The sequence below is a fragment of the Lontra canadensis genome, unplaced genomic scaffold, assembly GCF_010015895.1.
Source record: "Lontra canadensis isolate GAN:19392208 unplaced genomic scaffold, GSC_riverotter_1.0 scaffold79, whole genome shotgun sequence".
In the NCBI taxonomy this organism is placed as follows: Eukaryota; Metazoa; Chordata; class Mammalia; order Carnivora; family Mustelidae; genus Lontra; species Lontra canadensis.
This window is the reverse complement of record NW_022631073.1, coordinates 5,504,949-5,518,317: the sequence shown is the minus strand read 5'-3', so window position 1 is coordinate 5,518,317 and position 13,369 is coordinate 5,504,949. Positions and strand designations below refer to the sequence as shown.

The 13,369-nt window shown below is 48.0% G+C and overlaps 1 protein-coding gene across 1 annotated transcript in view; it reads right to left on the bottom strand.

Moving 5' to 3' along the window:
* The window catches only part of CUNH10orf90 (chromosome unknown C10orf90 homolog), a 204,226-nt gene that overhangs the window by 177,680 nt on the left and 13,177 nt on the right, over positions 1–13,369 (bottom strand). Inside the window, exon 2 of the mRNA XM_032882095.1 lies at positions 6,987–7,059. Coding sequence (XP_032737986.1) covers positions 6,987–7,059 — 73 coding nt within the window. The remainder of the gene's footprint in view (positions 1–6,986; positions 7,060–13,369) is intronic.

The window sequence follows — 13,369 nt, the reverse complement described above, 5'->3', positions numbered from 1 at the left end:
ACACGTGGGGGCGGGAACCCCTCCCTGACCCACAGGACAAAGTTGAGGCAATAAAACAGCCCTTATCGAAGAGCTCCGTGCTGAGTGACCCCTAGACGTGAAGGAATGACAACCCCGTTTATTTCTTAAAAACACAGCAAACTCCCAAAGACCCACAGCGGCGGTTCACACAAGAGAGGCCAGTGACAGCTTCCTGGGCTCCACACCCACAGACTCTGCCGCCGCAGGCCTGGGGGCAGCCGAGAGACCTGTTTCTGGCTCCGGCTCCACGGAGCCCTCGGACGCCCTCTTCCACTTGGGCACCATTGCTAGAGCAGAGCATGTTCCTCGCACTGCGATTTCCGTAAAATCTTGTCTCCGTGCTGCAGAGTGTGGGGCTGCTGCTTAGCCACGGGACTCGGGCTTCCGGATGCCCTTTCACCAACAGGTGCTCCTTTCCAGCAAAAGCATGACGCTGGATGCCTGTCTCTCAGACCCAGTCCCTTTGCTCAGGTGACAGTACTGATACCCACAGAGGCCCGCCCTGATAGCCATGGCAATGGTTCAGGGAAGAGGAATGGACATGATGAGTGGTCCTCCTCGTCCTCCTAAGAATAAGACACAGCAGCCCTCACGGACCCCTACCGGTACCCCCTGCCTCCCTCAGCAGCTGATTCCCACACTTCTAGACGAGCCGCTCTTGCTCCTCGGTACCCAAGAGGCAATGACTAAGCTTCTAGGCCTTGGAGAGGAGACAGTTAACTCTGGCCAGGTGCACGTCTTTCCGACACAGAGCTACACAGACTGGCAAATCTTCAGCCGAGCTCTTTGCTTAGCCCATTACTTTACCAATTATTTTTAAATTAGCTTATGACCAGGTGATGGGTAAAGATGGGGCCAGAGGCAGAAATTCATGTCGGGGGAAAAGTTTCTTATGGCACTGTGTATAGGTGATCACAACAAAACGGAGGGTCAAGACCCAGCAGCCACTAGGCAGAATTCAGGAAGGGGCTGGAGCATAATGGTTCTCCATCAGGGAGCAAGCAGGGAACTGTCACACACCCCTGTGACAAAGCCACTTGGTCTCTATTTGCCCCAATAATGTTCTACACAAGTAGGCACAACAGACCCCAATATGTCCCTTTCATCTTCTGCAGAAAAACAGGAATAAATGTCCTTTCTTCTTGGGTAGTCAGAGAAGTGATGTTGCCTTTTCCCACCTGGGTCCTGGACAGAGTGGGCACCAAGCAGCCCATGTAGGAGCCACCTGGGTGGAGGGAGGCTTCCATCCCCCTCCACAAAGGAAGCTGAGTAACAGAACAGGAAAAGCACTTGAAAGAGTCTTAGAAAAACCCAAAGGCAGTTGCTTTCCTTCACAGGCTCTCAACTGCTGTCACAAGATCCAATTCCCAGGCTGCTCTGCGTGCTCTCCTGGGAAACTCAAGGAAGGTCCCTGGAGATAGAACTAGCTCTACGTGGTTCCTTCAGTCAAATAATCCTGCGCAAGCCAGTGAAGAACTTGTGTGCGCTGGTCCCTGACCTTGGGAACACAGAGCTGAGTGAGACAATGTTCCTGCCCTCCAAACCAACAGTCTTGATGAGACAAGTCTACAAGGGAAGAGACAAGTCTACAAGGGAAACAAGGCAATGCAGGAAGGACTCTAATTCTGGAACAAACAAAGCCTTAAGCACCAAGGATGGGCCAGTTGCATCAGGGAACGCATATGACAAAAGGAAGGATGTTCACACCCGCAAGATCTAGAAGGTGGTTTCAGACAAGTCCCCATAGGCAAGGAGAGTGATGGGCAAGTGTAGGGTCGGATGTGGAGTGGCACTAAATGCTGTGCCCTCTGAGGACTGGTGTGATTTCTAAGCAGAGAAGTTACACTGATTAAAGCTACTCCTAGACCATGTTCCCTAGATGACTTCTCCTCACAGGCAGGGAGGGATCTGTGAGAATGAGGCAGATGGTGATACAACATGATCAAAACGGCTCCTGCATTAAAAAAAATCCTGAATAAAACCTGAATAAAAACCAGGTTTTTCAGGGAAAACATAAATATGGTGTCCCTGCTAGACTTTGTTCATAAACTGCAATTACAGATTCCAGAAGAGAAACAAAATACAATTCACATCCTCTCAAGGTGGTTTTTAAGGGGTAACAGACCAACCCTTCCTTGAGGGATAGTCAAGGGTATGTGTTGTGTCGGGAGCTGTTTGACTCGATGCTGATGAAAGTGAAAAGTATGGTTATGAAGGGAGCAAATCACTGCTCTTATAAAAGCTGAAGAAGAGAAACAGTGACCCTCAAGTTTTAAGTGAAATATAATGACTTCATCCCACTCATCAATCAAAGACCCACCCTTTAAAAACTGCCAGTTATAAAGGTCGGGCTTAATTGATCAGGAGGGAGAAAATTTTATGCCGTCCCACCTTCCTTCCTAAGCCAAGTGAATTAGTAATTAAAATTTCCCGGTGACCTTCATCAATTACCCTTCCATACATTTCCCGTAAAGGATGCCCCAGCAATGGCTTAACGAAGCACCTGGACCTTCAACCGTTGCTCAGTCCTTAGATTAAGCAGCCTTGCCTGCAGACAGGTAGCTCAGTGATGGGGGAACCAGTGAAAGGAATCTTTTTATAACACACAGAATGGAAATTTCAAAGCGACTTCCTACCTTCCTCTGATTTTGAAAACAGATGTGAGTTTGGGCAGACACCATTGCCCCTCCTGCATTTTTTTTCTCTTGGAGTTTGGATCCTATTAATCATTGCAATCTGAAGTTTCACACAAGCCAACCAGATGCCAAAGATCTTGCCAATGGGATGATTTTACCATAAAAACTCGGCTCCCTGCCCTTCCCACTCTTGGAATTTCCAATGACAGAGACCGCGGGTAGTTGCAGCATGCAGGCGAAGGAAGCAAAAATGAAAATCCGGAGACGATGTTCCTTTCCGATTTCGTGCATGAGCACTTGAGCCCTGTTTGCACCAGATACTCCCCTGACCTAAGCTTCTGCAACAGGGGCGTACCCCCCACATTGCTGAGTGCTAGAGTGGCCGGTAGAGATGGGGCGCCCAGAACCACGGTTATCGGAGAGCAAAATTAGACCTGAGCAAGTAGAGAGACTTCTCTAAAAATAAAGTGAGGACAAAGCGAAGTGAAGACAAAGTCGGCCATGCACTAAGTACCTCACCTTAGAAAACAAAACCCTGACACCGGTGTGTGGTTCCCAGGACAACGCTGCTCCTCCCTGTCCCCAGCTGTCACCCCCCAGCCGCCACCCCACACACGTGGGCTTTGCAGCTTCATCCTCTGTCCACCCCGCTCACGCAATTTCTTTTGCATTAATCCCAGCTGTTCTCATGGCTTCTCACACCCTGCCTGGAAATAATGGTCGCATTGGGCTCTACAACCCTAACCCGTCTTCAGATCGCAACACCAAATTGCTGAATGCTACCTGGCCATCTAAGGCAGGTGGCCTCTCACGAGGAGAGGATGCAAACCCCACAAATTCAGGATCCCCCCACGAGCACCCCCCGACTCTATGAACCTCCTGGACCCTGAATTCCCTACCCCACGAATGCCAACACTCTCTGCCCGGAAACATCTTTCAACCTCCCCCTTACTGCAAATGTTCTGTCATTTCCCCAGCGCTCCAGCGATCCAACACCCCCACTCCTGCACTGGACAAAACACTCATCACCTCCTGCCTGGACCGGCACACCGAGGAGACGTCCTAGAACGTGGGTCAGGTCATGCATTCTAGGAACTCAATATTTACTGAGTCCTCTTTGGCTTCTCAGTACAGATTGAAAACAAATAAATAACTTATTTTATTTTGGCTCAACCCAATTCAAAGGCTTTCTAAAAACTCCAACCGTGGGAGCAGATCCTGATCCTCCTTCAGAGAGTGAGTCCCCCTTCCGTGGGGCTGTATAGGGTCAGCCTCCTCTGCAGAGACGGCCCCCCTTCTGCATGGGAATGAGTAGGAGGGCTTCCGACATCAGGGAGAACCTGGACAAAAGGACCCACTGGCCCTTCCCAGACTTGAGATTCTGAGAGCTGACATCTGCCTGGCCCGTGGGCTCCTTCTGGAAGAACTGCCCTGGTAGCCAGGTACGCAGAGGATCAGACCCACGGAAGCCACGTTTCTAACATTTGACCTTGCCTCCTGACCTGAGGTGACTGAATCAGGACAGAGCCTGAGAAGGTGATTTGACAGACACAAGGGAGAGGCGGCAGGCAGGAGGCATCGAGCCCTATTACGGTAGCTCCAGGCGAGGGCCCACACGTTCTTGCTGCCAGAGCCCACGGAGTTCTGGGGCTTTTTGCAACCTGATGGAACATCCTTCCACTAAGTTCACTGGTTTCCTAATCGTGGTTTCCCTTGTGTGTGTTTCTAGTCCTTGTGACACCTAATTTGATCTAAAACTCTGCTCCCTTGGGCCCCCAAGGCCACAGAGAAGACTGATCCAGGTCTCATCCTCGTGCTGGGCCCCTCTCAGGATGGTGGGGCAGGGACTTTCATGCCCAAAGCAAACTCCTGCTCTTCCCCAAGCCACCAAACCGGACCACAGAGAGCCCTGAGGGCACAGGTGGCTGCTCGGGCCAGTTTTCAGAAAAGAGATGTGTCCACGTGCCCTCCTTGACCCAACTTGAGCCAGGCTCCTCTGGGCCTCCGGGAGCCTGTCAAGTCCAGTTTTAGCAAAGAATGCTGCTGAGCCCAGATTTAGAGAGAACCCTGCTGAGCCGGTTTAAAGGACTTTCCCCCACCCCTGACACCAATCGAGCTCTCCCTGGTAATGTTGTAGGCACCGCGTCCCCCACAATGACCGGCTGCAGACCCCGAGCTGCCCCGGCTGCCTTCAGAGTTGAGCTCAGTTCTCCACTGGGGTTGACATTCTCTCCTGCAATAGCTCCCAAGTCTGGTCATTTTAGACCAGTTAACAGTGTCATTTTTCTTTAACAGATGGGAATGGCCTTGCAGCCAGATGCACAGAGCCCGGATGGCCCCCCGGAGCGTCGGCCAGCCGGGGAAGCAGGAGCCTGACTCTGACAGACACTCGCCTTGATCCACCCAGAGTCAGGCTTCTCCGAGAACTCGATCTGACGAGGCCTCACCACCCTTGGGCTCTGTCCTTGGCCTATTTAGTCCACTTTTAGAAAGAATCCTGCTGGTTCCATTTAGAAAAAAAATCCCCACCCTTGATATCTGATCAAATTCCTCATCCCGCACCTGTCAAGCCAACTGAGCCAACCCCCCTTACCTCGTAGACTTTTTCCATCCATGGACCCCCATCCTGCTCCTTGGCAGTGAATTCCTACTTTTCCTTATATTCGAAGGGGGGGCAGACTCTCTTTCCTCCTCGAAGACCCCATGTAGCGGTCTCCCTGAATAAAATCTCTCTCTTTCACCCTCTTTAATCAGCGTTATGAGTGATTTTTTTTCTTTAACAACTGCTTGCCTTCTATACGAGAATGCCCAAGAGTTATCACAACCTTTAAGTATCTTTCTATAATTAAAACTTGGAAAATACAGATTTAAAAAGAAAGAAAAATAAAGAAAGGAGGGAAGGGAAATGGGGAGAAGAGGGAAGGGAGGGAAAAAGCCGGAATATCTGTATCTCCTCCTCGCCCGGACTTGCTTGGGCACATCCCCTGCAGCCCGGATGTTAACCTGTGGCCTCTGGGCCAGCACGTGTGAGGTTTCTAAGTCATTAAGCGGCTAAGTACCTCGTGAGTGGACGTCCACCGCAGAAGCGCCCAATTAGGCCCATTGCGAGCTAAGCTCATCCTAAGGAAAAGCAGACTGACATGTCCACACCTAGGTCACCCAGGACAAACTGTTCTCTCCACGACCTCGAGTGCTCTGAGGAAAATACAACATCCTTCTCAACGTCCCCAACCCCCACTGTGGGGCGCGGGTGGGCAGATCCGCTTCACGAGCCTGCCGTTCAGGCCACCAGAAACACCTACCAGGGGACTCATGTTCTCACCACAAGCAATTTCTGGGCTAGGTTTTCAAAGGGTCCAAACGAAATTCATGACACTATTAAAGAATAAGCTAGAAACCATGCTTTGGGGCTCCAGGAAGTATCAACTAGGAAAGCTTCTTTCAAATCATATCCTTGTCTTGGGCTGACTGTGTCAGTTACGGAGAGTTATCAGGTCCCTGATACCTTTGATATGGGCGGGCAGTAAGGGGTAACGGAAGAGAGAAGCTATGCATGCGTATAATCACACACACACACACACAAGCATGCACATGTACACACGGATATTTTTCATAGAAACCAAGTCACCTGCCACATTTACAAATTAATAAGACGAAGATGAAAAATAAAATTTGGTCCATGAGAACATGCTTTTAGAACTTAGTTTTTGCTAGAGTCTCCAAATTGAAATACTCTGTTAAGCTCAGTCTTTTTACAGTGTCATCAGAAAATGGGACCTAAACTACCATCTGATTCCTCTCACAGACACGCGAAAAACAAGCTTGTTTCCACACCACTTATGTTAACAAACTTAATAAAAGTTATGAACTGTAACCACCTCGCTGGTGTGGGAACCGTGTAGGGGCTGTGAACTGAAGCTTCCCAACAAATGATTTATGAAGGCGCAGAGACGATGCCTACACTTAAATTGTGGCTGCTCCGATGCGAGAATATTCCATATTTGTCCCATTACTCATTCCTGGCGGAACCCTGCACCACGTTGGCCCAAACCTCCACCGTGTGCAGCAATCTTGGGTCCCAAACGCACTACCTGAGGCAACCGATATTTCTTCTGCATTGTTTGCTTTTTCAGAGACGGCCAACCTAAAAGCCTGGGTGTTTAGAAATTCAAATCAGCTTCAAATCTTGTCAGAGCCACTGAGCTATCATCTTGGGGTGGGGGGAGATGAGGCTCCAAAGCACATTTCGTTATTAATAAAAAATAAAAGAGAGAGACAGCAAATAAAACCTTGAATGGGAATGCCACCGGGTCAAGCCCAGCTCGTTACCTGTGTTTGAAAGACCTTCATTTCTTTCCCAAGCAGAATGATCTTTGGGGGACGAGAAGAGCCGACTGTGGATCTGGAAGATAAACAGAATCCTTCCCAGTTTTATATTTTAATTTGCCAGATATAAAATCTTCAATAATGTGCATTGTTATTTTTAAAGCATCCAGAAACGTCTCTAGAATCTCTCCCATCTCCTAAGAAAGAACTCGGGTTTTAATGAAGACTTATTTCCATGTTCTCCTGTGTTAACTCTGCAAATGAATAAAGGGTGGGTTTCTGACAATTTCAAAATGCACAAGGAGGAGGAGGGGAGGGAGAAAAACCATAATCACCTAATGCGGATTTTGCCGCAGATTTTGCCAGCAGAGCAAAGGACCACACCTAATATTTCTTTTCTCTCCCATCATAATGCTGAATGGTTGTTGAGCTAAAATTGGACATTCAATAAATATTGATGAATTGATTAAACACAAGCAATCAAATTTCAGGAATTAGCCTTCAAGGCCCAGTGAAAATAAGATTAATATATACAAAAGTGTTCCGCTCTCTGCAAGTATGACTATGATGCGGACATTCTCTGCCAAAAGGCAAAGATTTGTTTTGTACCTTTATTCCAAAAGCAGCTGGCTGTGGGTGAGAACTTTGGTTTGGGCTTCTCAATCTACAATCGGACTCCAGAGCGCCTCGTTCCACCCTGGGTCTGCCCCTTGCCCACCAGCTGTGGGCTCACCCCAGGACTCTCCCTTAGCGCTAAGGAGTAACTTTGCCAACCCCTGCTGTAAGCACAGTCTCCCGTTCTGAATCTCAGTTAACTTCTTAGTCCCAAGCGGAGTTAAGCTTTCCATTGTACATTTCCCACATTGGCCCTTCTCATCGCCAGCATCCGGGCAGCCAATGTGGGGACAGAGAAAAGCAGTGGAGCCCAGAGCAGGGTGGGGCTAAGATCTGGGGAGTCAGGCACGGTTCTCTGCCACTCCCTGGGCTTCTCTGCTCTGTGGTTGCCTGGGAGCGACATGAAGTATGAGTTCTTACAATGGACATGTCAGAGGGAATACCAGAAACCCATGAAAAGTTTTCAGGAAGGAAGTAAAAGTGCAGCAATATTAGATGTCAGGATGAGAATGATTTAAATTCCAAATTCAGCAGCAGAAGCATCTCCCTGTTGCTTTAAACATGATCAAGCAGGTGGGTCTGGAACCCACCTTGGGAGAAGGGGGAACAGATGTGCCGAAGACCCCTCTGGCTGAGCAAAGATTTTAAGCTTCCCATTTCCTAGCCTGTTGCCTTGTCTGGCTCTTTTAAGAAAGATATTTATGTCCGTTTTTTAAAGTAATGCTATCAAATTCAGTAACTTCATTACCCTGGGACATGACAACTCATGATTAATTTTTATCCAGCAAGTTCTGATTGACCGCGCAGTCCTAGTCGAGAGCCCCAACCCCACGGTGAAGTAACAAGTAACAAATACTGAACAGCAATGGTTTGGAATGAGGGTCGTCCTCTCTCTCTCTGGGGTCCTAGCAACTGCCAGCGGATGGCAAGCTGACTAGGCCCCACAGCCCTCTGCATCATCAAAACCTGGAACCATCTTGTATAGGCTGACCCTGTACACTGGTGCAGGGTACCACCAATCCAAGAATTCCCAGTGACGGGGGATTCAGGAATCTGTCATCAATACAGGTCTCAATCCAATAGTGACATCCTGGGAAGACTTGGCTTTGGCTCTGCTTTCTGCTGGTTGTTCATTATACTGGCTTCCTATAGAACAGCAACAGTTTTTGCCCCGAGGACAAAGTAACAAGAGGGTCCTGTGTGGTCTGCACTAGGGAATCTCTGTGGTATTACCAGACACCTCTCTCTAGACACACACTCTGTAAGAGCTTCCCTTGGCCCCCTGAATACAAATTCTCTCCCTGACTACAGGGCCTTTGCACATGCCGTTTCAGCTGCAAAGCATGTTGTTTCCTTGGTCCTCTTCTGGATCTTGGCTCACATGATCTGATCATGGGAGTGTCTGTAGACACCCATCTCAAAACCAGTTTCCTGTTTTTTAAGATTTTAGAAGCACTCCCGTCCTTCAGCACTTGCACCTTGGACTGTAAATCTGTATGAATTCATGTGAACCTATAATTGATGTCTGCTTCTGCCCTAGATACTAACCGCTCTTAGAATAAAATTATTTAGCCTTTCTTGCCAATGTATTCCTAGCTGCTAGTATAGGCCAGACATATAGTAGACTCTCAATAAATATGTATTGGAAAAAAAAAAAAGATGGAAGAATGAAGGAAGGAAGGAACGAACAAACGAATGAAAGCAAAGCCTCTTCTCTAGGATAAATTCTGTTCAATGCCCTTTGGAATCTACTCTCCTGTCTTCTTGGAGGTGACACCCCTCAAGGATCCTCATTCTGTCCTCAGTCTTCAACTCGGCCTTCCTCACACTTCTAACTATGTCCAAACCTTTCTCAAAAACAAAACCAGGGGCACCTGGGTAGCTCAGTCGGTTAAGCCTCTGATTCTTGACTTTCACTCAGGTCACGATCTCAGGGTTGTGAGATCGAGCCCCCCATCGGACTCACGGCTAGGCGTGGGTCTGCTTAAGATTCTCTCTCTCTCTCTCCTCTCCCTCTCCCCCAGCTCTCCCCTCGAAAACACAAAAACAAAACAAAACAAAACAAAAACAAAACCTCCCTCTCACACACATTACCTTCCTCCCTTCGCCTTCTCACTCACAGCAAATCTTGGAGAGGATGGCCACACTGACTCTGTCCCATTTCCTCACCCCCCATCAGTCCTCAGTTTACCACAATCTAGACAGAGCCGCTGTGATCTGTGTCCCCGAAATGCTTCTCACTGTGCTCTCCAGTGGCCCCCTCAGTGCCCACTCCATGGCTGTATCCTACCACAACCCCCATTGGTTACCTTTCTGAAATGCCTCTCCATTTGGGCTCCAGCTCCCTCTCCCCAACCCCCGTCCTAAAGGCCCAGACCACGGCAACCTCCCCATTCTCAGCCCAGCGGCCTCCAGCCTCCACCTCATCACCAGCCATGTTTCCATAAAGCAAAGCTGGTTATGTCCCTCCCAGCTTAAAATCCTTGAGTTTTTACCCATCCCACATACAGTTAAAACTCTATTCCCAAAGACATTTTTGCAGCGCCGTTCATAATGGCTAAGCGTCAGAGGCTTCTGAAATATCCAACACCAGGGAATAGCTCCGTAGGTCAGAGCACACGTGTTAATGCATCCATTAACATGATAACAGTGTTCACGGTCCGAGCCGCAGTCTCCACAGCTACAGACCATAACAACGTGTCACGGGCAGCCTTGAATGCTATGCTAACTTGGATATTATTTCCTAGGTGATGGGGAAGTTTTAGTGATTTTTGAACAAGACCAGTGAGTGCTTAATGTTCAGTTAAAGTAAAGCAAGTGGAAGGAGAGCAGACTGGAAATGAGGCAATCAAGAATACTCCTTGAGAACAAACACTGCGATTAGGGTCAAGGACATTAAAAGAAACATGACCCCTCACACTCATAAGGGATGTTCCAGCTCGCAAAGCTCTTTTATACCCATTCCCTCCTTCTGACTCTCCAAAGCCCCTGAGATGTGGGCAGAACAAGTAGACTTCTTATTTCATAAAGAAACAAAGATCCAGAGAGTGTGAGAGACCTCGGTGCCCACAGACAAGAAAACGGGGCTCTGACTCCCAGCACCAGCCCTCCTGGCCCCAGGGCTGGCATTCCTTCCATGCCACCTCACCACTTGCTATCCTTACAGGGTCCAGACTTACCAGCACCACCAGCAGAAACTCTGTCTGACACCAACGGGGACACTGACGACACTGACCACAATAGGATCTATGGATTCCATCAGGAGCTGGAAGCTGAGCACCAGCGAGATCTGAACATCATGGATACAGTAATACTAGAACCATCCATTTGTAGAAGACTAAACACTTTACAAGGCAGCTCTCATGTTCTCCTCCTTGATCCTCCCAAGTCCGGCCATAATAGCTGGGCCCTAATGAGCAAATATGCTATTGTTTTTGCTGGTTCTGTTGTTTACCAATTCGCCCTTCGAGATAGCTGAGTCCTCATTATGAATCCATAATCCCTTATCTGCAATTCTAAAATCCATAAAGCTCTGAACTCCGAGAGGTTTTTCTTCTCTGAGTTTATACAAAACTAATCTGACAGCCAAACCTTACCTGAACTAACCTGAGGCTATTTATAATATTAATTTATTCCACTTAGTGTGAATATTCATACATTTTATTGCAAAAACATCAGTGAGCTTAATTACAGGGTGCTACCTCAAATCCCGCTAGAAATGTTGTGCAGCGTTACCTGCGGAAATAAAATTAAGAAATCATTGCTGAATCACATTTGGCCCCAAGAGTTCTGGGTGGAGAATTGTGGCTTGGTACAACAGACATTTAATAAACTTGCCGATCCCTGGGTTCAGGTTTTCCATATCTAGCCCCTCATCCAGTTCCCAGGAGATCATCAGTATCTTTGCATTTTATGGATGCGAGCCCTGGAGCATGGAGACATTCAGTAATTTGCTCAGGTCACAGAGCTACTAAATGCCAGAGCCAGGACCCTCTCCAACTAGAACATACTGTTCTCAACATTGCCCATGTTAGCACATGTGTGTGCATGTGTGTGTGTATGCATGTGCATGGGTGTGTAGTTCATGCGTGTGTGTGTGTGTGTGTGTGTGTGTATGTGTGTAGGGGTGATCAGGGCTTTGTAAAGCACTGAGCAAGTAAAACAGGGACCAAATGAAGAGAAAGGAAAGGAGAGAGAAGAGAAACAGCCGGGAACTTCTAATCTACCCAGCACCCTGCCTCCAATACCTCTTCACTCTGCCTCTGCTGGACGCAAGTAGGGTCTACAGAGAAAACAGAGGGGAGATTCCAAATCTGTTCATAGCCCAAGGATCAAAGACCAAGGGTGGATTTTGTCTGGGTCTTCTCTTTAAGATGATGGCAGACATTGTCGGGCTCCAAAAAAAACCAGGGCCATTTATTTTCAGCATCCAATGTTGGCGATCCTACTAGAAGGCAGACAGCACTGTATAGGGCACGTCCCAGCATCGAGTGCCACAGGGTTAACGCAGCCTATGGGGGCTGGAATATACTCTCCGTGGCTAATCTGGATGCGTGATTGATCTTTGCCAGCACTGCACGTTTGTACTCAATCTTATGAATTCTCTTCTGCAACAGTAATTAACATCAGAGCAGTTTAGGGATCGACAGTGTATTTTCTGGTTAACGCCGCTCTGCACCTATCATAACTCAAAACTGAGATGTATCACTCTACCATGGTTCCCTCTTCATGCTTCATCTCTTCATGTTTACATCTGGTTTAACTTTTTCTAATCTAAAATAAATCAGCATGAAAAGCCTTAGATTTTTCATTTAGATTCTCAATTGCCTTTTATTATGGAGATAATATCCCTTATCTGATTGCAAATGGCGGGACTGTTCCCTTGTTAGGATCGGCAGGAAGATGCCTCCCTCTCTCCTTGCTTCTCCTTCACTTTTGTTGTCAAGGGTGGTGTCTGGTGGGGTTCTGGTTTGGAAATAAGGCAAAGCAGGCTGTAAGGAGGATGCATTATTTTGATCATTCCTCCTCCTGTAAGACTCCTGGAAAGCAGCTTCCCCCAGCTGCCTAATGAGAAGTGGTCCACGGAGAGTTCACTCTCCGTTTTCCCGCTAGGGTGACTTCAGCCCCTATCTGTTTGCAGGGATAAATGAGAACAGCAATGACGAGGCACTTGGCTGGAGATTTCTATGCAAACATCAGGCGTGGGGGGAAAATAATGCTGTAATATGGGCATGTTAATTACCCAGTCACAGAGTCAAATTGAGCTGAACTATTTTGTATATCAAAGAGGTCGATTTCCCCTGCTTCCTTAAGTATTCCTTTCCGCGTGTTCTATTATGTTTCCTATCATTTGCAACATTCTTTCCTTACTCGAAAATGTGAGCTGATGAGGCCAGAAGCCGAATCCATTTCTTGTACCAGGTGGACACCTTTTCCCCAGGAACTGTTTGCGGTCTCTGACTACTCTCCCTCAGTTAGAGCCCCAAACTACTTCGAGCACGACCCAGACTTCCCTTCTGAATACCTCAGGGAGTCGGGAGGACTCGATTGCCCACTCCACCCTCTGACTCTTAACTCAATCGCTGTCATTTTTCTTCTTTCAAAAGAACAGACACAACAAACAAAGAGGGACTAGGGTATTTCCTGTTCTTCGGCTCCCCTGTTCACGTGGAGCTCCTCCCTTGGGCCTGCGGGAGAAAGAACTTACTATCTCATACCCGTGGCTGCTGTTTGCAACGGTGTTTTTTACCTAGACTGGCAGAAAGCAGTCT